Source organism: Heloderma suspectum, chromosome 3 (genome assembly GCF_057233095.1).
Source record: "Heloderma suspectum isolate Gila_16-S chromosome 3, 16-S_ref, whole genome shotgun sequence".
Taxonomy (NCBI): Eukaryota; Metazoa; Chordata; class Lepidosauria; order Squamata; family Helodermatidae; genus Heloderma; species Heloderma suspectum.
The window spans coordinates 10,207,296-10,227,830 of record NC_139460.1 but is presented as its reverse complement, the minus strand read 5'-3'; the positions used below and the strand labels follow the sequence as shown (position 1 = coordinate 10,227,830).

At 45.0% G+C, this 20,535-nt stretch overlaps 1 protein-coding gene across 1 annotated transcript in view; it reads left to right on the top strand.

Moving 5' to 3' along the window:
• Positions 1–20,535, top strand: part of TENM4 (teneurin transmembrane protein 4) — a 352,941-nt gene that overhangs the window by 210,421 nt on the left and 121,985 nt on the right. The window contains exon 12 of the mRNA XM_084845392.1: positions 2,970–3,155. Within this exon, the coding sequence (XP_084701518.1) occupies positions 2,970–3,155 (186 nt within the window). The remainder of the gene's footprint in view (positions 1–2,969; positions 3,156–20,535) is intronic.

The following is a 20,535-nucleotide window of genomic DNA, read 5'->3' as shown; positions in this document are numbered from 1 at the left end:
GTACTGCTGGGGTGAGGAACCACTCTGTATAGATAGCAATGGGCTAGAATCAGCATAAGAAACTGCCGTGTACAGAGTCAGACTAGGGTCCATCTAGTGGTTAGATGGACCAGTGGTTAGACTCTGTACAAGGCAGCTTCGTATGCTGATATATCAAAGTCTCTAACTTTAATTTATACCCACCGTCATGGAACTTAAGTATATGGGAGTCAGTCTCCCATTCAGTTACTGATCAGAACAAGTTCTGCTTAACTTCAGCAATATTGCTGTATCACGTGGTTTCATACGCTCTGGAGTCATTTCCATTTCAGGATTGATGTATTTTCTTTGCAAAACCAGGGCCATAATATAGTTGGGGCTAACAGTGCCCTGTAAGAGAGTTACCAACCATCTTTGGAAGTTGGCTTAGCTTGTAGCCAGTATTTCTAAAATTGCCCCTGATGAAGGAGCTCTTCATTCTGAAACATGTTGGGTTCAATAAAAAAGATCTCCCTTGAGAATGTGTTCTCTTTTTGCATTCAGTCTATTGTTCTTCTAGAAATGATAGGGTTCCCCCAGTTTTCTCTCTTTGGGTGGATGGTTCCAGTTTGGCTACATAAGGATCCACACTTAGAGAATGTGTTTGCTATTAGTAAAAAGGTTTATGATTAGAGCCAGTGTGGTGTAGAGGTTCGAGTGTTGGAAACCTGGATTCTAGTGACCAGGAGACCTGGATTCTAGTCCCCACACAGTCATGAAGCTCACTGGGTGTCGGCCAATCACCAACTCCCAGCCTAACTTACCCCACAAGGTTGTTGTTGAGGATAAAATGGAGAGGAAGAGGATCATGTAAGCTGCCTTGGGTTCCTGGTATCAACAAAGCCCCCAAACCTTAAAGGCCTGATAAGACCCCCAAGCTTTCTGTTGTTCATCCTAGAGCAAGAGCATCAAAGCCAGCAGCCAGTATAAGAGTGAAGAGGTGGACTTGTATGTATAGCAGCAGGGTTGATTTTCAAAGTCTAGGGTCAGTGAGACATAAAATAGATTTGTCCCCCTGTCAGGGTTCCCCTTATGACCTGGACCCCCTGAGCAACTCCGTAAGGATCTCTTGCCTCCTTAAGAGTCCCACGTTCCTTCTTTTACATGTCTCCTTCCCAATAATCTGGTGTTCAGGCTGTAGACATGGGGTGATTGACACACCAGACACTTGGGATTTAACTACAACATTTTGTTGGTAAAAGCTAGCAGATCACAACTAAATTTTGTTTCAGAATAGAGCTGAGTGATACAAAAGGCATTAAAAGAAAATAAAAGGTGCAAAACACAAGTTCCTTTACCCTGGCTATATTTAGACTCCTCTAGGCTGCTTCTTCCTACTCCCTCTTCAGGCTGTGGTCTCCTGACTCGGCTCTCACTCCCCTGGTCTTTCTGACTCTCTGTTTTTATACCCTCTTCCCCCAGAACTGAAAGTACTGCTTCAAATCTGAAGAAATGAAACTACACTGGGGAAATGAAACTACTCCTCTCAGGAATACTCCCTCCCAACAAAAAAAAAGCCAGGCCTCTAAGCCTGACCCTTTTTCCCTTTGCCTCTGTAGGCCTGAAACCTTTACCCCCCACCCCACCCCAGTAACACTCTGGAGTAACACTCTTTTACTTTTGGCCATGGAAACGATGCTCACCATCATTCATAGCATGAAAGCTGAAGTGTTGCAACTGAAGTAAGGATGGGGGAGAAATCAGTTCATATTTGCAACTCCCTGAAAGAATACATGAACTGAACTGCAGTTATACCAGGCATCAACAAAGCCCCCAAACCTTAACGTCACCTACACCACATATATATATGGTGGTTCACCATGTGATGTCATCGAATGCACAAAATGGCTTAGAGGTCTTTGGAAAGGGCTGGACTTTTTGAGTCCATTTCGGGCGCAATCCTAGGCATGTTTAGACAGAGAAAAGGCTGGCTGGGGAATGCTGGGAGTGCTATGCCTTTTCTCTGTCTAAACATGCCTAGGATTGCACCTTCAAGTCCAATAAGGACCCTTCCAGAGCCAAGGTCTCTAAAAACCCATTTCTTGAACTGGTCTTTCTGGATTCTAGAAAAAAAAAAAAATCTTTATCTGGTAGACCAAAATCCAGTATTTAACTTATAACAACCAGCGGCATACATGGCCTAATCTATTCCCATGGGTGAGTGGCTCGCCCAAGACCACCGAGTAAACTTTCTGGCTGAGTGGGAATTTGAACTAAGGTCTCCCCGGTCAAGAACCACCAATGGAACCACTGCGCTACACCATACAGCCAGCAAGTTGTGTTTGGCTTTCGATCTCAAGCTGTGCAGGCCCGGAATGGCCTTCCAGTGGCAGTTTGTGTATCCCAGAGAGGAGGCAAGATTTCAACGCTCCCAAAACATTCAAGAGAAATAGAACATCCTTTGTGAATGTTAACGACAGTGAGGACAAAAGAGCGAAGTTTCATAAGCCCCAGGCCCCCAGCTCCGTCACCAGAGGGCTAACGAGCTGCAAATAGACTTTGCTGGCGACACTTGACTTTATTTTCGGGCGATTTAGTGGCTCATTGTTTTCACACTTAACCAGTTTTTAATTAAAAAGTGACTTTTGTTCCTTTACATTGGGAAAACCTTCCCCCTTTGGATCTGCCAGCTCAACAAAAAGCCAGAGGAGCGTGATAGTATTAGAAAGCAAATAGGAGGTTCAATCACCGACGGACTTTGTCAATTCATGTCCGTCTCCTCTTTTTTGTAATCTGCTTATTAGATTCTTATTGTCAGAAAGGATTAGTGTTATGAGCCGTAGGAATTCCTTTCATTTCCCCGTCAGGCGAGGTAGTGGAGTGTGGCTGCTTTTTCATAACAATAACATTCTGGATTTCTCTTTTCACCCTGACCCTCCCCTTCCCCTCCCCCCGCCTTCTTGCCCCTCACCTACCCACCCCTGGCCTCTTTCCTTTCTTCTCTTCCACAGAGATTTGTGCCGCGGACTGTGGAGGGCATGGCGTCTGTGTCGGAGGCACCTGCCGCTGCGAGGAGGGGTGGATGGGAGCGGCCTGTGATCAGCGAGCATGTCACCCACGCTGCAATGAGCACGGGACGTGCCGTGACGGCAAGTGTGAATGCAGCCCGGGCTGGAACGGAGAACACTGCACCATTGGTAGGAGGAAAAGTTTTAAAAGAAAGAACATCCCATTGAAAAGGAATAACCAATGTGGGTGGAGGGGAGGGAGGAAAGGAGCATGCCTAATTGAATTGGCGTGACATTATCGTAGCATGCGCATCTTTTTTTATGTTCCTGGATTTTCATGTTCTGGTGTCATACATTTTCATGCGGCAGTCCCCCTTCCACACCCCAAAATGCCCAATGTCCTTCCATGTGCAATATGAGCACACTTACACCACATTCACACTAAAGCCAGGGTCATTATAACCTCCATTTGCCCCTCATAAGTGCAGAAAGTGGTACTGGCCACAGAATCCAGCAACCTAAAAATATCCACCTTCTTTTGAATGTATAACAAGTTTCTAGCCCTGATGATTGTAAAGACAGGCTTTAGAGTGTGTGGGAGGTGTCCGGTAAAGTCATAGCAGCCCAGATGTGGGGGGTCTGAGTGGAATTTCCCAGGGGCAGGGCTTGAGTGCCATTCGACACTATGGGGGAAGCACAATACATTATGCAAAGCAGATGAATATTTGGTTTGTTTGCATAATGTACTCAGTCTCAGGTTGCAACATGCAGGTTGTCTTGGTGCTCAATTGAAGTAGCCATGCTGGGGTGTTTTTGTTTTTGTTTTGCTTGTTTTAGCCACAGGCCTGTATAATTTGTAGCTCACTTGGTGCTTCTCTGTTTTTGCAAACCCAGGCAGGAACCGGGATTTTATTTTCTCTTAGTAGAACAGGTCAAGAAACAAAATGTCACAGAAAAACGTAACTGATACCTTAACAATGAAAACTGAAACGTCCCCATAGTTTTTTGAAGGATGAGATAGGAAGCAGTGAAGCTGCTTCAGTGTTGCCATCAGTTTGAAATCAAATATAGCGAGATACATTGAAATGTCATCTCTCCCCACCCCCATGGACAACTGAGCCATGTTTAGACTATCAAAAACATTAATTAGGTGAGTGGGGGAGAACGTTAAATTCTCTTTGAGAATTCATGTTCTTTGCCCATTTCTCTCCATCAGTGTTTAGCCTTCACCTGTTTGGCCCAAGCTGAGGAACACCGGTTGCACTTGGGTTTCTCTCTACCCCAACTGCCCCCCCAACACACACAGTCACTCTTCATATTCATAATAAAGCAAAACCCCAAACAAGAAAATTGGGGTTGCACAAAATCCCTACTTTCAGTGATGCCTGGCCAGTGCTCCAAAATTTGTATTGCCCACTTTTTGGAGGGCCCTTGGACAAGATACCCTCAATGGGCCTCCTTCCCTCGACCACTCTAACTTCTCACTGCTCTTGTCACCGGTTGCTATTGCACACACCCTCCTTCTCATCCTTGCTCCCACTTGCTTGCTTGACAGGCAGAGACCCAGGAAGCAAGTAGTAGGCAGTGGCATCTACTACCACTGCTGCACCTTCTCCCCATTGTTTAGGCCCGCACAAGAGGCAGGTGAATAAGCAGGTTGCAGTGGGTAGGGATGGTAGAGAAATCCACTGCGGATTCAAATGAGGCCGGATTCCACAGTGTATTAGCCCCACTTACCTCTGCTCCAGGAGGATTCCGTGTGGAACGGCTCCAGCTGCTTGCTCCTGGACCCGTCCTGTTGGCCTCCGCGCTGATTGCCTTTTTTTTTTTTAATGGCGATCGGCAGGATGTTCCCATAGACTTATACCTATGGACACATAGACTTATACGCAAGATTCACGGCTCTAGTTTGCATTTAGGTCTATGGGCACAACCTGCCGATGGCCTTTAAAAAAAAAAAAAAAGGCAATCGGCGCGGAGGAGAACGAGATGGGTCCAGCAGGTAAGCGGCCCTCAAGCCGGGCAGCTCTGCAGAATCCTTGTAAAGTGGAGCCGCTCCGGAGGATTCCGGGAGGGGAGGAACAGATCGCCTACCCCCCCGGGCGGATTTCCCACCGGAACGGACGGTGGGGAATCTGTACATCTGTACATCCCTAGCAGTGGGGAAAAGGAGGAGCAACTCCAGGGTCTCTTATCAGTTTCCCTTCCTGGGCCCTCGGCAGGTGCCCGGCCATGCCTGCACATAACGCCGGCCCTGGTGGTGGCAGCCCTGTTTGTGTGTTTTTGCTTCTGTGCCATTCATATATAAAGTGAAGAGAAGAGTGTCTATTTTATTTCTTTATTTAAAATATTTGTTGGCCACCCTTCAGGGTAGAAGCCCTACCAAGGCGGCTCTCAGCAATGAAATACATAAAAACAGTTAAAATATTAAAAGCGTTAAAAACAATAAAAACAACAATAAAAGCCAACAATAAAACCAGCAACAATGTTAACAATGTCTCGTTTTTACAACAAATAGTCTACACGGATAAAGAAAGCTGAAACCTCCCCTGCCTTAAGGCTCTTTAATCCCAGTCCTGCTTACTTCCAGTATTAGTGCCAGGCTGAGGGGGAAGGGGCTTGGACAACCGAGGACACAGAAGTGAAGCAGGGGAAGGGTTCAGCTCTCTTTACTCATATGCTTCATTAAGATAAGACTCCACCCACACAATTTATGCATGAACATGGCAGACACATGAGCAACAAATGTGACCACTCCCACAGAACATACATGCGCACCATCTATGCATCACACGCAAACCCATTGCTTTAAATTCTGGCATTGAAATGGTGCAGTCACCCATGACTTCACCGAAACTCTGTTTTATCAGTTATTTATACGAATGTTGCCTGCCAAGACCCATTATAAACGGACACTCCATAGACTGGCACTCAACAGCATTCCCTGCAACTGCATTTTTGACTTTTTGTTCCGTGCATCTAACAGCTTTTGCCCAGTTAAAAAAACAGGCTCCTTTTAAAGTCATGTAGAAATAAAACAGAGTGATGATGTGTCTGCTAGGCCACTGAGACACAAGGAAGGTTTTTACAGCTCTACTTACCTCTAGTTCTTCCAGATCATATGATGTCCGTGCCAGAGGTGCCGGTTGGTGCTCTCTGGACAGTTGCAGTGTCTCGAAACAGGGCCACTGTGATGGCACAAGTGGCAGTTCCAAGGTCCATATTTGCCCACAGAAAGTTCTTTAGAGGCCACTGAGCATCTGAACTGAACCAGTGTTTATGTATGTACATTTGGATTAGCCCCAAATGCCCTCCCCCCACTTTCACCGCCTGCTTTGCAGTCTGCAGAAGTGGACAGGACATCTCAACAGTCCTTTCAGGGGACACGAGCAGAAAATGGAGTGGGGGGAGCATGTACCTTACCCATAGCAAATGCTCGTCCTGGAGTTTGCCAGCTGGTGGCTGCCAGTTCCCCCCATGTAACTCTGTTGGTGTGAAGCGGTCACGGCCGGCGTCAAAAGTAGGCATGGTCAGGCACATGCCAAGGGCCCACATCGCAATAGGGGCCCACTGGCAAGAGCCTCCTGGAGTCGCTCCTCCTCTTCGCCATTTCATCCTGACTGTTCACTTGCCTCTCGCTCTGGCCCAGGCAACGGTGGTGGTGAGAAGGAGCAGCAGCAGATGCCACTGCCTACGTGCTCACCGGCTCTTGGCCTGTCATACAACAAGTGGGAGCAATGATGAAAAAGAGGAGGAGGAGCTATAGCAGCTGGTAACAACGATAAGGAGAAGGTAGACTTACTGAGGGAGAGTGTCTTGCCTGAGGACCCTCAAAAACCCGGAGCCAGCCCTGGATGCTATATCATAATGTAGCATCACACCAAAGAGGCTATAGGGGCGGCAGGGCCGGGGGAGAAGACCTGTCAGCCACCGTTTTTTCCAGACACCCCTTCTTTGTGATGCTACATCATGACACAGTGTCACACAGAGGACATTGGGGGGGGGGGAACAGTGGAGGCTGGTGGCACCACTTTCAGTGGGGTGGTGAATCTGCTCTGGCTTTCAGTCAGAACTCTAAAGGAGTTTGCACCTTGGATAGCTCCGTTAGAATTCTGACTGAAATCTGGAGCAGATTCACTGTCCCACTGACATGGAGCCACCAGCCTCCACTGGGGGGAAATGGCGAGAAAAGCTCTTGCTGCCACTGCAGCAGCCGTAGTTGAAGTGGTGACAGAGGCGGTGAAAGGTAAGCCCCATTTTGTCCCCTCATTTCGCCCATCCTGAAAAAATTCAAGCCGTATGTTGTCAAATGAGAAATATCAGCCCAGCTTCAGTGTAAAACAGTTGGGAGGGTTCCATTGAGTCTCTCCCTAATGCCATGACACACTTCCTATGTTTATGCATCCTTAGCACATGCCTTCCCAGTTTTGTTTTGTTTTTCCTTTTCTTAAAACCCTCTCCAGGAAATGCCACATCTTCAGAAGGCTGGAAACATATTCTTTTTAATAGAGTATGACAAAGCTATTGTTGCCCATGGTCTATGCACTCTTTTTTTTTAATTGTCCAGCTCTTGCTGGTGGTCAAATAGAGTTTGCAGGTTTTACAGGAAATACACAAAGATGCAAAACCTATTTATTCAGAGATAATGGAGCAGTGCAAGTGTGCTGACCAGAGCCAACAAATCCCCTATCATACCTACTTTGAAGCCTATCTCCAGGTTCAGTAGCTTGTTCCTATGCTGAATTTCTCTGAGGGTGCTTCCAGATCAACTGTTTTTGTTTTTGCTCAATCCGCCACTGGATTGATTTACTTTATTTATTATTATTTTTTATTTATGATCACATAAAGTATTGTTGTCCCACAAAGCATCCCATGATCCATCAGAACTCGTTCCTATTTAGCACTCAATTCTTGTTGAGACTTAGTGGGGAGGGGGGGTTTCATAAAAATTTCTATCACTTTAAAGAGTTACAAACCTTTTCACAATTGATATAACTCCAAGTTTTATGCAGTCCTTCAGCCTGGCCATTTTCCAGCTCTCCTCCATCATTACAATGCCTTCTTCCCCTTTCCTTTACCGGTGAATTTTTGTACCATTTCACCAGCGTATCTGTTCTGCTTAGACAACTTGTTTAATGGTTGGTATTTTTTTCCTACTGTTCCATTTTAGCAGAAGATTAAATCAGCTACTTCATAGCCTTGAATCCAGTTACTTTGTCATTCCATCTTTGGGTGTTTCTCTTCTTGCCCTTTTCATACACTTTTTAACACACTGCACCTGATTTATTGGTTTGACTGAACGCAGTTGTGGATGTTCACACTCCGTTAGACAAAAAAGTTTTTTGTTTAAACGCAGAAATTCTATTAGAACAGAATTTTTCTTGGTGGACAGGAATGGTCTGATCCACACCGTGGGTGCTTTCAGATGGAGCAGTCCCAGTGCTAACGATCAGAAGCCATCATGCTGCTTTTCCACCTTTTCTTACTTACTGGTGTTTCCTGCGGTAAAAAAAAAAGATGGACAAACTGGTGGGAAGGGCTAGGAGTGGAAGACGATGTCTGGACACCCCGTAAAATTCCATGAATGAGGGTTTGTTGTTGTTGTTCAGTCGTTCAGTCGTGTCCGACTCTTTGTGACCCCATGGACCATTTCACGCCAAGCCTTCCTGTCCTGCGCTCTCTCCCGGAGTATGCTCAAGTTCATATTCGTTGCATCGGTGGTGCTATCTAGCCATCTCATCCTCTGCCGTCCCCTTCTCCTTTTGCCTTCAGTCTTTCCCAGCATCAGGGTCTTTTCCAGAGAGTTTTCTCTTCGCACTAGGTGGCCAAAATATTTGAGCTTCAGCTTCAGGAACTGTCCTTCCAATGAGCACTCAGGGTTGATTTCCTTGAGGATTGACTGATTTGACCTCCTTGCAGTCCAGGGGACTCGTAAGAGTCTTCTCCAGCACCACAGTTCGAAAGCATCAATTCTTCGGCGCTCAGCCTTCCTTATAGTCCAGCTCTCACAGCCATACGTTACTACTGGGAAAACCATAGCTTTGATTAGACGGACCTTTGTCGGCAAGGTGATGTCTCTGCTTCTTACTATGCTGTCTAGGTTTGCCATAGCTTTCCTCCCAAGGAGCAAGCGTCTTTTAATTTCATGGCTACAGTCACCGTCTGTGGTGATCTTGGAGCCCAAGAAAGTAAAATCTGTCACTGCTTCCATTTCTTCCCCTTCTATATGCCAGGAAGTGATGGGGCCAGATGCCATGATCTTCGTTTTTTTAATGTTGAGTTTCAAACCAGCTTTTGCACTCTCCTCTTTCACCCTCAACAAGAGGCTCTTTAGATCCTCTTCACTTTCTGCCATTCGGGTGGTATCGTCTGCATATCGGAGGTTGTTGATAATTCTCCCGGCAATCTTAATTCCGACCTGTGATTCATCCAACCCAGCGTTTCTCATGATGTACTCTGCATATAAGTTAAATAAGCAGGGTGACAATATGCAGCCTTGTCGTACTCCTTTCCCAATTTTGAACGAGTCGGTTGTTCCATGTCTGGTTCTTACTGTTGCTTCTTGACCCTCGTACAGGTTTCTCAGGAGACAGGTAAGGTGGTCTGGTACTCCCATCACTTTAAGAATTTGCCACAGTTTGTTGTGATCCACACAATCAAAGGCTTTAGCATAGTCAATGAAGCAGAAATAGACGTTTTTCTGGAATTCTCTTGCTTTCTCCATGATCCAGCGAACATTGGCGATTTGATCTCTAGTTCCTCTGCCTCTTCGAAACCCAGCTTATACTTCCGGTAGTTCTCGGTTCGCATACTGCTGAAGCCTAGCTTGTAGGATTTTGAGCATAACCTTGCTGCCATGTGAAATGAGCGCAATTGTGCGGTAGTTTGAACACTCTTTGGCATTGCCCTTCTTTGGAATTGGAATGTAAACTGTCCTTTTCCAGTCTTGTGGCCATTGTTGAGTGTTCCAAATTTGTTGGCATATTGAGTGCAGCACTTTAATAGCATCATCTTTTAGGATTTTAAATAGCTCAGCTGGAATACTGTCATCTCCGCTAGCTTTGTTGTTACTAATGCTTCCTAAGGCCCACTTGACTTCACTCTCTAGGATGTCCGGCTCAAGTTCAGTGACCGCACTATCATGGCTATCAGGGACATTCAGATCTTTCCTGTATAGTTCTTCTGTGTATTCTTGCCACCTCTTCTCAATCTCATCTGCTTCTGTTAGGGCCCTGCCTTCTTTGTCCTTTATCATGCCCGTCTTTGCCCAAAATGTTCCCTTGAGATCTCCAATTTTCTTGAAGAGATCTCTAGTCTTTCCCATTCGGTTGTTTTCCTCGAATTCTTTGCATTGTTCATTTAAGAAGGCCTTCTTGTCTCTCCTTGCTATTCTCTGGAACTCTGCATTCAGTTGGATATATCTTCCCCTTTCTCCCTTGCTTTTCGCTTCCCTTCTTTCCTCAGCTACTTGTAAAGCCTCATCAGACAGCCACTTGGCTTTCTTGCATTTCTTTTTCTTTGGGATGGATTTCGTTGCTGCCTCCTGAACAATGTTACGGACCTCCGTCCATAGTTCCTCAGGCACTCTGTCTATCAGGTCTAATCCCTGAAATCTATTCTTCACCTCCACTGTATATTCATAAGGGATATGATTGAGGTCATACCTGAATGGTTTAGTGGTTTTCCCTACGTTCTTCAATTTAAGCTGAAATTTTGCAACAAGAAGCTCATGATCTGAGCCACAGTCAGCTCCAGGTCTTGTTTTTACTGACTGTATAGAGTTTCTCCATCTTTGGCTGCAAAGGACATAATCAATCTGATTTCGATATTGACCATCTGGTGATGTCCATGTGTAGAGTCGCCTCTTGTGCTGTTGGAAAAGAGTGTTTGCTATGATCAGCGTGTTCTCTTGGCAAAACTCTATTAGCTTTTGTCCTGCTTCATTTTGTACACCAAGGCCATGCCTGCCTGTTACCCCGGTGATTTCTTGACTTCCTACTTTAGCATTCCAATCCCCTATGATGAAGAGGACATCTTTTTTTGGTGTTAGTTCTAGAAGGTGTTGTAGGTCTTCATAGAACCAATCAACCTCAGCTTCTTCGGCATCAGTGGTTGGGGCATAGACTTGAATTACTGTGATATTGAATGGTTTGCCTTGGATTCGTACTGAGATCATTCTATCATTTTTAAGATTGTACCCCAGTACTGCTTTTCCCACCGTTTTGTTGACTATGAGTGCTACTCCATTTCTTCTAAGGGATTCTTGCCCACAGTAGTAGATATGATGGTCACCTGAATTAAATTCGCCCATGCCTGTCCATTTTAGTTCGCTGATTCCCAAGATGTCGATGTTCAATCTTGCCATCTCATGTTTGACCACCTCCAGCTTACCTTGATTCATTGATCTTACATTCCAGGTTCCTAAACAATATTGTTCTTTACAGCATCGGATTTTCTTTTCACCACCAGACACAACCACAGCTGAGTGTCCTTTCGGCTTTGGCCCAGCCACTTCACTCTTTCTGGCGCTACTTGGAAATTCCCTCTGCTCTTCCCCACTAGTATATTGGACACCTTCCGACCTGAGGGGCTCATCTTCTGGCGTCATCTCTTTCAGCCTTGTGATACGTTCCATGGGGTTTTCTTGGCAAGAATGCTGGAGTGTGTTGCCATTTCCTTCTCCAGTGGACCACATTTTGTCAGAACTCTCTGCCATGACCTGTCCGTCTTGGGTGGCCCTGCATGGCATAGCTTATGGCTTCACTGAGTTACGCAAGCCCGTTCGCCACAACAAGGCAGTGATCCATGAAGGGGGTGAATGAGGGAGGGCACCATAAAAGCCTTGTTTGGAACCATGTCGGGGCAGGCTTGAGAGTAGTCGCAGAAGCCTTTTAGAGTCTGCATCAGATTCGTGTGGCAGTTCATAACTGTCAATGTGTGCGCCCCCTCCAGCTTTCCCTGACAACCACTTGAGCTTTTTGAGCATCCCTGTCAAATTACCAAAATGCCTCAAGTGTTCCTCCAAGGGATCATGGAGCTCATAGTTGGACAACTACAAGTTCTACCACAGAAAATTACACTCGAGGCGTCATTTCCCACTAAGGAGAAGCCTCTGCAAGGGCCCCTCTTTTTTGTGGTAGTGAGCCCTCCATGCTGCCTTCCCTGAGGTAAAGTGTTTCTTTTCTTTTTAAAAACAAAACGCACCTTTACCAGGGCAGAGGGGTTATATTTTGTTTTTTATTGGGGGAAAATAGCAGGGAGGGACTAGCAGGAAGAGTTGGACAGGGTGCAGGGTCTATTTCACATTGAAATGGGGACAGAATGTGGCTTCAAATGGAGCCAGACCTTCCAAGTGGGAGGAGTTAGCGTTTCAAGCTGCACCCATTTGAAGTCCTGCACAGCCACTCAGTGGAGGTAAACCTGCTCCAGGTTTCAGTCAGAACCAGCCAGAACTCTAAAGGAGCTATCCAAGGTGTTCCAAAGACAGCTCCACACCTAGGCGAGCTCCTTTAGAGTTCTGACTGGTTCTGACTGAAACCAGGAGCGGATTCCCTCCTTCCTCCACCTCCAGAGCAGTTTAAGAACACTTTGTGAAGCACCTCGGAGAGCTCCTTTAGAGTTCTGACTGGTTCTGACTGAAACCTGGAGCAGATTCACCGCCCCGCTGATATCGGAGCCACCAGCCTCCACTGGAAAAAAGTCACCTCAAAATTACTCCTGACTGACCCGCTTCGCTCGTGCTGCTGCTTGTTTCATCGTTCTAGCACCAAAACATTCCTTGCAGTCCTCGTGGCTGCTGAATGCCTCCCCACGCCCCACCTCTGCATTCCTCTAGAACAGGGATTAGGCAACCTGATGCTCTCCAGATATTTGGGAGCCACCAACCTCAACCACAGTCACTACTCATAACCATCTGCCCTGTCATCTTGATCAGCACTGCAGGAGAACCCAGTGTCGGTCTGGGGTTAGCAGGAACCTCCTTTCTCGTTAACTGCTCTTGCTGCATTTATCCTGCAGTACATCGAGAGAGTTCCTTACATGCCACTTCACCCCACCACCCAAATATCCCACCCACTGGCATAGCACAATATTTGTCCATAGACTCATACACAACCCAAGACGAATACATTTCCTAAAGAGTAAATTTGTAGACCATAATAAATGTGTAGGACTTCTTGCAGACTTATAATATAATCCAAGATATATATATTTTTTAAAGGTAGCAATATTGGCACAGATGAAAGGACATGGGCGCCGTGGAATTGCATTGTGCATGGCAAGCATCTCCCTCATCCTGATGTTATTTCCCTGCATGACCACCTGCATTGTTGTGGGCAAGATTCCCCATACATCTCATCTCCCTGCCTGCTTTAGCCCTGAAAAATGTGACGTTCCTGCAGCTGAAGCTAAATTCCTACCTGTAATTGACAGGTGTGCAGGTAACATTGCTAGGAATGGCTGGCACAAGCGAAGGAAGCTTCTGCTAATGTTCCCTCCCTGTAGATCACAAAGCAAAGTAAGAGACTCTTCTTCAGTTCCATCCTTTCCGGCCATGCAGGAGGTACATGCTCAGGCTGTCATGCGAAAAACTCTCTGTAGTTTTGTTTGCTCCTTCAAACAGTTAAGCTGATAGTCTGTGGGTGGAACTAGATGTTACAGGACAGACCTGACGGCAGCCAAAAGAAGCAAACAGGTGCTGGCGCATACTCCTCCTTTCTCCTCTGGTCGTAGTACAACTCATAGCATGAGTTCATCAGGGTTGCAGGGTTGCCCACCCCTGCTCCAGTCCCTGCTGCCACATGCAGAGACAAGGTGACGCTCAACCTGAGCATGTCATGCCAACGCATTTCTTTATTAATAGACCAGCACACTTTCTTTATTAATAGACCACTTTTTTATTAATAGACCTGTCTTTTCTCTGTCCTGAATCTATTGAAATAGGCTGGACAGACAAAAGGACTCCTACACACAACACATAATTAACTTGTCGAATTCACTGTCACAAGGTGTGGTGATGGCTACAGCCCTAAGAATATAAGCAGAGCCCTGCTGGATCAGACCAAGGGTCCATCTAGTCCAGCATTCTGTTTACACAGTGGCCAACCAGCTGCCCATGGGAAACCCACAAGCAGGACACAAGTGCAACAGCATCCTCCTGCCCATGTACCCCAGCAACTGGTGTTCACTGCCTCTGGTACTGGAGGCGGCATATAGCCATCAGGACTAGTAGTTATCAATAGCCTTCTCCTCCAGGAATTTGTCTAACCCCTTTTAGAGCCATCCAAATTGGTGGCCATCACTACGTCTTGTAGAATAGGTAGTTTAGATAGCTTTAAAGCAGCCTTCCCCAACTTGGCGCCCTCCAGGTGTGTTGGACACGACTGGAGGATGCCAAGTTGGGGAAGAATGATTTAAAAGGATGTCAGATGAATTTACGAAGGTCAGGTCTGTCAGTGGCTATCAGACATGACAGCTGAATGGAGCTTTCGGGTTTTGAAGCAGTATATGTCTGGACACCAGTTGTGTGAAACAAGATGCTGGACTAGAAGGTGGACCGTTGGCCTTATCCAGTAGGGCTCTTCTTGTCATTATGGGGAAGACAGAAGGAGATGTGGGTCTGCTGCTTTGAGCAGTAGCCACACTTGTGTCATACTACCCAGCTCTGGCCTGTAATAGCTTGATAGTCCATGTTCTCCAATCTCATCATAGCCAAACGTTTGACAAGAATGCCAAAGTGAAGTCCAAGGTATGACTTTATGCAGTGCACTTGTACCTCCCAGTGCCTTGGGGTATTTTTTAAATCTTTTTTAATATAGTCTGCTGAACTAGGGAGTAGGCCCTGCAGAAGCAGGCAGGAGTCCAGGCCTGCTTCTGAGCAATATCCAGGCCAAAAGCCCCAGCCACATGTTTAGACCTGATAGTCCCTGTTCAGGCATGCTGCAAATTGCTTCCTTTTCTTTTTTTACCACACCAGGTCGGCTGGCCATGCCTTAAGTTGAATGGGATATTATTTTAGGAGATGGATTATTTATTTTATTTTATTTCTATATAGCCCCATAGCTGAAGCTTTCTGGTTGGTTCACAAGAATACACGCCACAATACATAATATAACATCTCTAACATACAGCATTTGAAACAGTTTAAACAGCTAAAATAATTTCAGTAGGATACTGGACCTGATAGAAACAACTGACAGAAATGGCCCTCCATATGCCATCAAATGCCTGGGAGTAGAGGACAGTCTTAACCTGGCACTGAAAAGGTGACAGTGTTGCCACAAAGCAGACCTCAGTGGAGAGAGCATTCCATAGGTGGGGGGGGACACCACTAACAAGGCCCTCTCCCTTGTTGCCACCTTTCAAGCCTCACCTTACGATGTTTAATCGTAGTTTCCAATTTCCAGGTAGACTCAGGTTGAGGGAGGCATTCTGTCAGGTATTGTGGTCCGAAGCCATGTATTAATGGAACTTAACTGCAAGTCTGGTTTCATTTCAACCAAATGGCCTAACTGCATTTGGGGAATTAATGAGAATAACTGAAGAGGAAGATACTGCTGAGACTTTCTGCTGCACAAAATGTTCTTAGAATGGTGCTGCAGAAATACTCCTCCCTCCCCTGCATCCCTCGCATTGTTCCTATTGCTGTTGTTGTTCAGAATCACTGGGGTGCCTAAGAGCCCAGCTACATGATCACACGGTACAGTCCTTGTTGGACTGTACTACTTCAAGCACTGCCAACAGGGGAATCAAATATTTGAATACTAACTCCTTTAAAAAAAAAAGTTATTATTTATACCCCACCTTTCTACCAAAAATAATGGCACACAAGGCAGCTTTAAAAAAACAAACCTCTTGCACCAAGGATACTAGTATGTGAGGAAGATGGCGACACACTAGTTTTGTATCTGTAAGGAGTTATTTGCTTTTTTAAATGCAGTCTTCCTACAGTCTAAAGTGGACCAGTACAGCCAGAATTACATCATATGATTCTGTGGGGATCATGTGGCTTGGCTCTTAATGCTGCAAAAAGATGACAGCTTCTTCAGAAATGGTGTTCAGCCAGGTAGTTTGGATGGAGTGGGCTCTAATCTAGTAAATTCCCCCTCTGGAGGAGACTCTCTGGGAACTGTAATCAAGCCTTCCTCCTTGATTCTGAAGTACCAGAAAATTGAGGTTGTCCCATCCTAGAGCCAACGTTTAGTAATCAATCTTCCTGTCCTTCTTGCTTACAAATATGAATCTTGTGCTTTCATTTACCCATTAGACATACTGGAGTCTAGACTCAAAGGGGGGGGGGGAAACCAACCAAAAATTCTTAAAAGGTCGTGACCCTTCTAGCTGGGTGGTCTTCCCGAGTCAGTGCAGGAGGAGAAAGAAAAAAGAAATGGAAAATACAAGGAGTCATCTGAGAGCCAGATTGAAAGGAGCGTGGGAATGGTGCCCAAGCTGGAGAAGTGGTGCGCCCCAATCTTTATCCAACAACATTATAAATAAGAGAAAAGCACTTGGCAGGAAGAGAGCAAATGAGAGTAACTGAAAATCTCCCCACCCCGCTCACCCTCTCCCCCAAAGCATTTTTCCCACTGCTGAAGTTATCAACCGCTCTGAAGAAAAGGAGCTGTTCAGTCACACCACTATGAGCCAAAACGTCTGTGCTTTTATATTTTTGCCACTCTCTCTCTCTGTGACCTTAAGCCAGCCACTTAAATTCTCTTTTCTTCTGCTGAATCCCTTCATATCATCATTGTACTTGGCCTTTCCCTTTTGTAAGGTGAATTCATAGTGTCAAAGGAGTCGGCCGAAGGCTGTTACACAGAGCCTTCATCATTGCAGTTAAGTGAAAGAAAGAAAGAAAGAACGAAAGAACGAACAAGCTCATGGAAACTTCCCCTGGTACCAAGAGAAGATCCTGTAAGGCCTACAGAAGACCCTTTGCTCTGCTATAAATTAGTCTTGTGTCCAATGTCGTTTATTTATTTCTGAATTTATATACCACCTTCCCAACCCATAAGTCAGGGGTGCACACAACTTTTTTGGCCCTGTGGGCCACTTCGGGCATCTGCTGAGGCGGCAGGAGCCGCACACGCACACATTCACATGCAACTCACGTACAACATACAACTCACGCACACATGCTACTCACTCACACACACTTAGACAGCAAACTCCTTGGAGCAGGGATCTTCCTCTTTAAATTATTTGTAAATTGCTGTCTACATTGTTGGGTGGAATGATGGGTGGAAGGAAGAAAAGAGAGAAAATATGTTCACAGCAGCTTCAGTGAGAGGTTGCTCTAGTCATGAAAAGGCCCGGAGGACCTTACAATGCCCTTTATTCTGGCCCTGTTTTTCTCACTGCACCCAGGATGAACAAACAGACCTTTTCCTATTCTTCGGCTGAGGGTATTGCTGCTCTCCCTTTTTCCACTTTCCTGCTTTCCTGTTTTAAAGGCTTGATCTTCCATTGCTGCTGCTGTTGTCCTTCCCAACATCCACCCCCACCCCGGCCCTTCCATTTTCCACCCTGCCCTCAACCTCCTTTCCTTTGCCTCTGCTTTGCCCACACTGTCTCGTACTAAGCTGTACTGCACTTTATTCAATCCTACTTTACATGTCCTGTCTTTTATCTCCCAAGCTCACTATCTGGATAAGGTAGTGAAAGGTATGGTGGTCTTCCTTCCTCTCTTTTCCCCTGTTTGTCTTTGTGTTTTAAACCCAGCTGAAACACTCACACCGCACACACACCCAAAATGTCGAATTAGGTGGCATCTTTTCTCCATGGTCACAATACTCTCGCCTGAAGTCTGACATGGCTAGCTTTCTTAGGCTGGGAAAATGTATTTGCGACTTCATCCTTCTGTAAGTGCTGTCATCTTGCACTAATTTCATATCAGTGTTTCCTCTATCCTCTGCATTCCACCTTTTGTTCCACCTAGCCAGGTTATTCAAGAGGAAAAATAATAACTGCAGTCACTGCAGCAACGGTGGTGGTAGTAATAATAATAATAATAATAATAATAATGACGACCCAAGGCATGAAGACCAGGTGAGTGCAACTGTACAAAGTCTCCTTGTTTCCAGATTAAAATGAGTAATATTGACCATGGGCTTTGTTTTTGGATGCAAATGTAGCAGGTTAAATCTTCAGATGAGGTTGGCCAGTGGATATGACCTTCAATATCTAAAAGATATGCAGAATATCAACCAGAAGATGGGATTTCTGGGTGACCTGATGCCTCCCATTTGGGCTGCATCTTTCATCCTGTTGGTTATACAAATGTGCTGATTGACACTAGCCAGCAATCTACAAGCACAAGCCGAGTGAGTGGCCAGGACCACCGCTGAACTCATAGCTGGGAGGCACCCACACAGAGGCGCCATTTGTATGAACTGGCTAAATTCAAGATCAGATTGAAAAAAGTTAACCACAAAAGCCTTGCATATTTTAAGTGCATTTGTTGCAGTTCATTGGGGGAGGGGGATCTGTTAATTTTTGCTGCAACATTCAAGCAAAATGATTAAAATGTTGAATTAAAAATATTTTGATTAACTTAAATGCTGCCTTTGATTAATTGGGTAACAAGCTTTGATTCCTTTTGTTATTTTTATTGCAAGTTATAAAAATTGCAGATGGCAAGTTCCATCATAGAAGAGGCATTCCCACTCCCACCCCACCCTGGGTGAGAGAGAAAGAGGAAGGGCCCTTTAAAATGATACCCACTGCAACACTTGCGTGCATCATCTAAAAACAAAGTATGCTTTTTCTGCTTTAGAGCTCCTGTTTTTCTTCTGATACGCATATTTCATATGATTAATTGACTTAGATGTCTTTAACCAGGTCACTGTGCATGTCACGACTATTGTTTTTTCACAATTCTGCCACAAATGAAGGCCAGAGTATGAGATCGTGCGGCTACAGTGCATTCAGTTGACAGTACATACAGTGCATAGTCATGGGGTAGTTATAGATGGTTCATTATTTTTACTTTAAATACATATTACCCCCTCTTTTTTTACAACAAAATGCTGCTTATTCCAAGTAAATGTCTTTAGCATAAAGGCCGCAGAAGCAAGGTCCATTTTATTCCTGTAGTCATGATGGTGTTATGATTTAAGTGAGTTTAAAATATGAAACTGCATATCTGTGTGTGTGTGTGTGTGTGTGTGTGTGTGTGTGTGTTTAATAAGAATTTGGACACAGTTCTTCTTTCCTCTTAACCTATCAGGAATATAGAAGGATTTGTAAAGTACAAAATGGCAGCTTGGACTGGGCGGGGAGGGAGAGAGAGAGAGAGAAATGTTACTTGTCTGCTTTACAACTGAATTAATATGACATGGCTGTCTGAACTCCCCACCCCAAGACAATTAAGTCCTGGGTCTAAAATTATCTAGCTGCACCACTGGTATGCATAGCTAAGCATACTTATTTGAAAGTGAACTCCATTGAATCAGAACATTGATGTGAAATATACCACTGTTGCTGTTCAAGAAAGCTAATATATCAGACAAAGTTTGTGTTCTCCTTGTCCCCCACCCCATCCCCACTCCGAATAAACATAAGAGCCCTGCAGGATCGGACCAAAGGGCTATCTAGTCCAGCATCCTATTTCACACAGTGGCCAACCAGATGCTTCTGGGAAACCCACAAGCAGGACAGAAGGACAATATCCCTCTTCTCCTATTTTCCCCAACAACTCATATTCAGAGGCATTCTGGATCCTAGAAGTAGTAGATAGCCATTGCGACAAGTAGCCAATGTGCCTCCATTAATTTGTCAAATCCCCTTTTAAAGCCATCTACGTTTGTGGTCATCAATTCCACAGTAACAATGGGTTGTTGTGAAGAAGTACTTCCATTTATCTGTCCTGAATCTCCCACAATTCTACTCATGGGATGCCCCCGGATTCTAGCAAAGAGGGAGAAAAACTCCTTATCCACTTTCTTCCCACTGTGCGTAATTTTCTAAACCTCTTACATGTCCCCTCCTGCTCACCGTAAACTAAAAAAGTCCGAACATTGTACGTTTCCTTGTAGCGGAGTTGCTCCAGCCCCCAATCATTTTGGTTGTCCTTTTTATTTCTTATTTATTTATTTATTTATTTTCCTTTTTTTTTTTTTTTTTTTAATACCACCCCATAGCCGAAGCTCTCTGGGCGGTTCACAAAATTAAAACCACAAAAATACAACAGAAAATACAATATAAAATATAATAGATTAAATATAATAGATATAATATATATAATATAAAATATAATAGATTTAATAGATTAAAGCTATGGAATAAAAATACAACCAGAGTAAAGCCTCGCAGCAGTGCAGATATTTAAAATGCAATAGCAGTTTTATGATAGCAGAGCTAAAAAAAACAAAACAAAAAACCTGGAATGCTAAAATGCTAAACATGCCTGGGAAAATAAAAAGGTCTTCATCTGGTGCCAGAAAAGGTCTAACGTAGGCTGCAATGAAACCTTTCTAGGGAGTTTGTTCCACAATCGGGGTGCCACAGCAGAAAATGCCCTTTTCCTGGTAGACACCTTACCTCTTTTGGCAGGGGCTTCTGGAGAAGGACC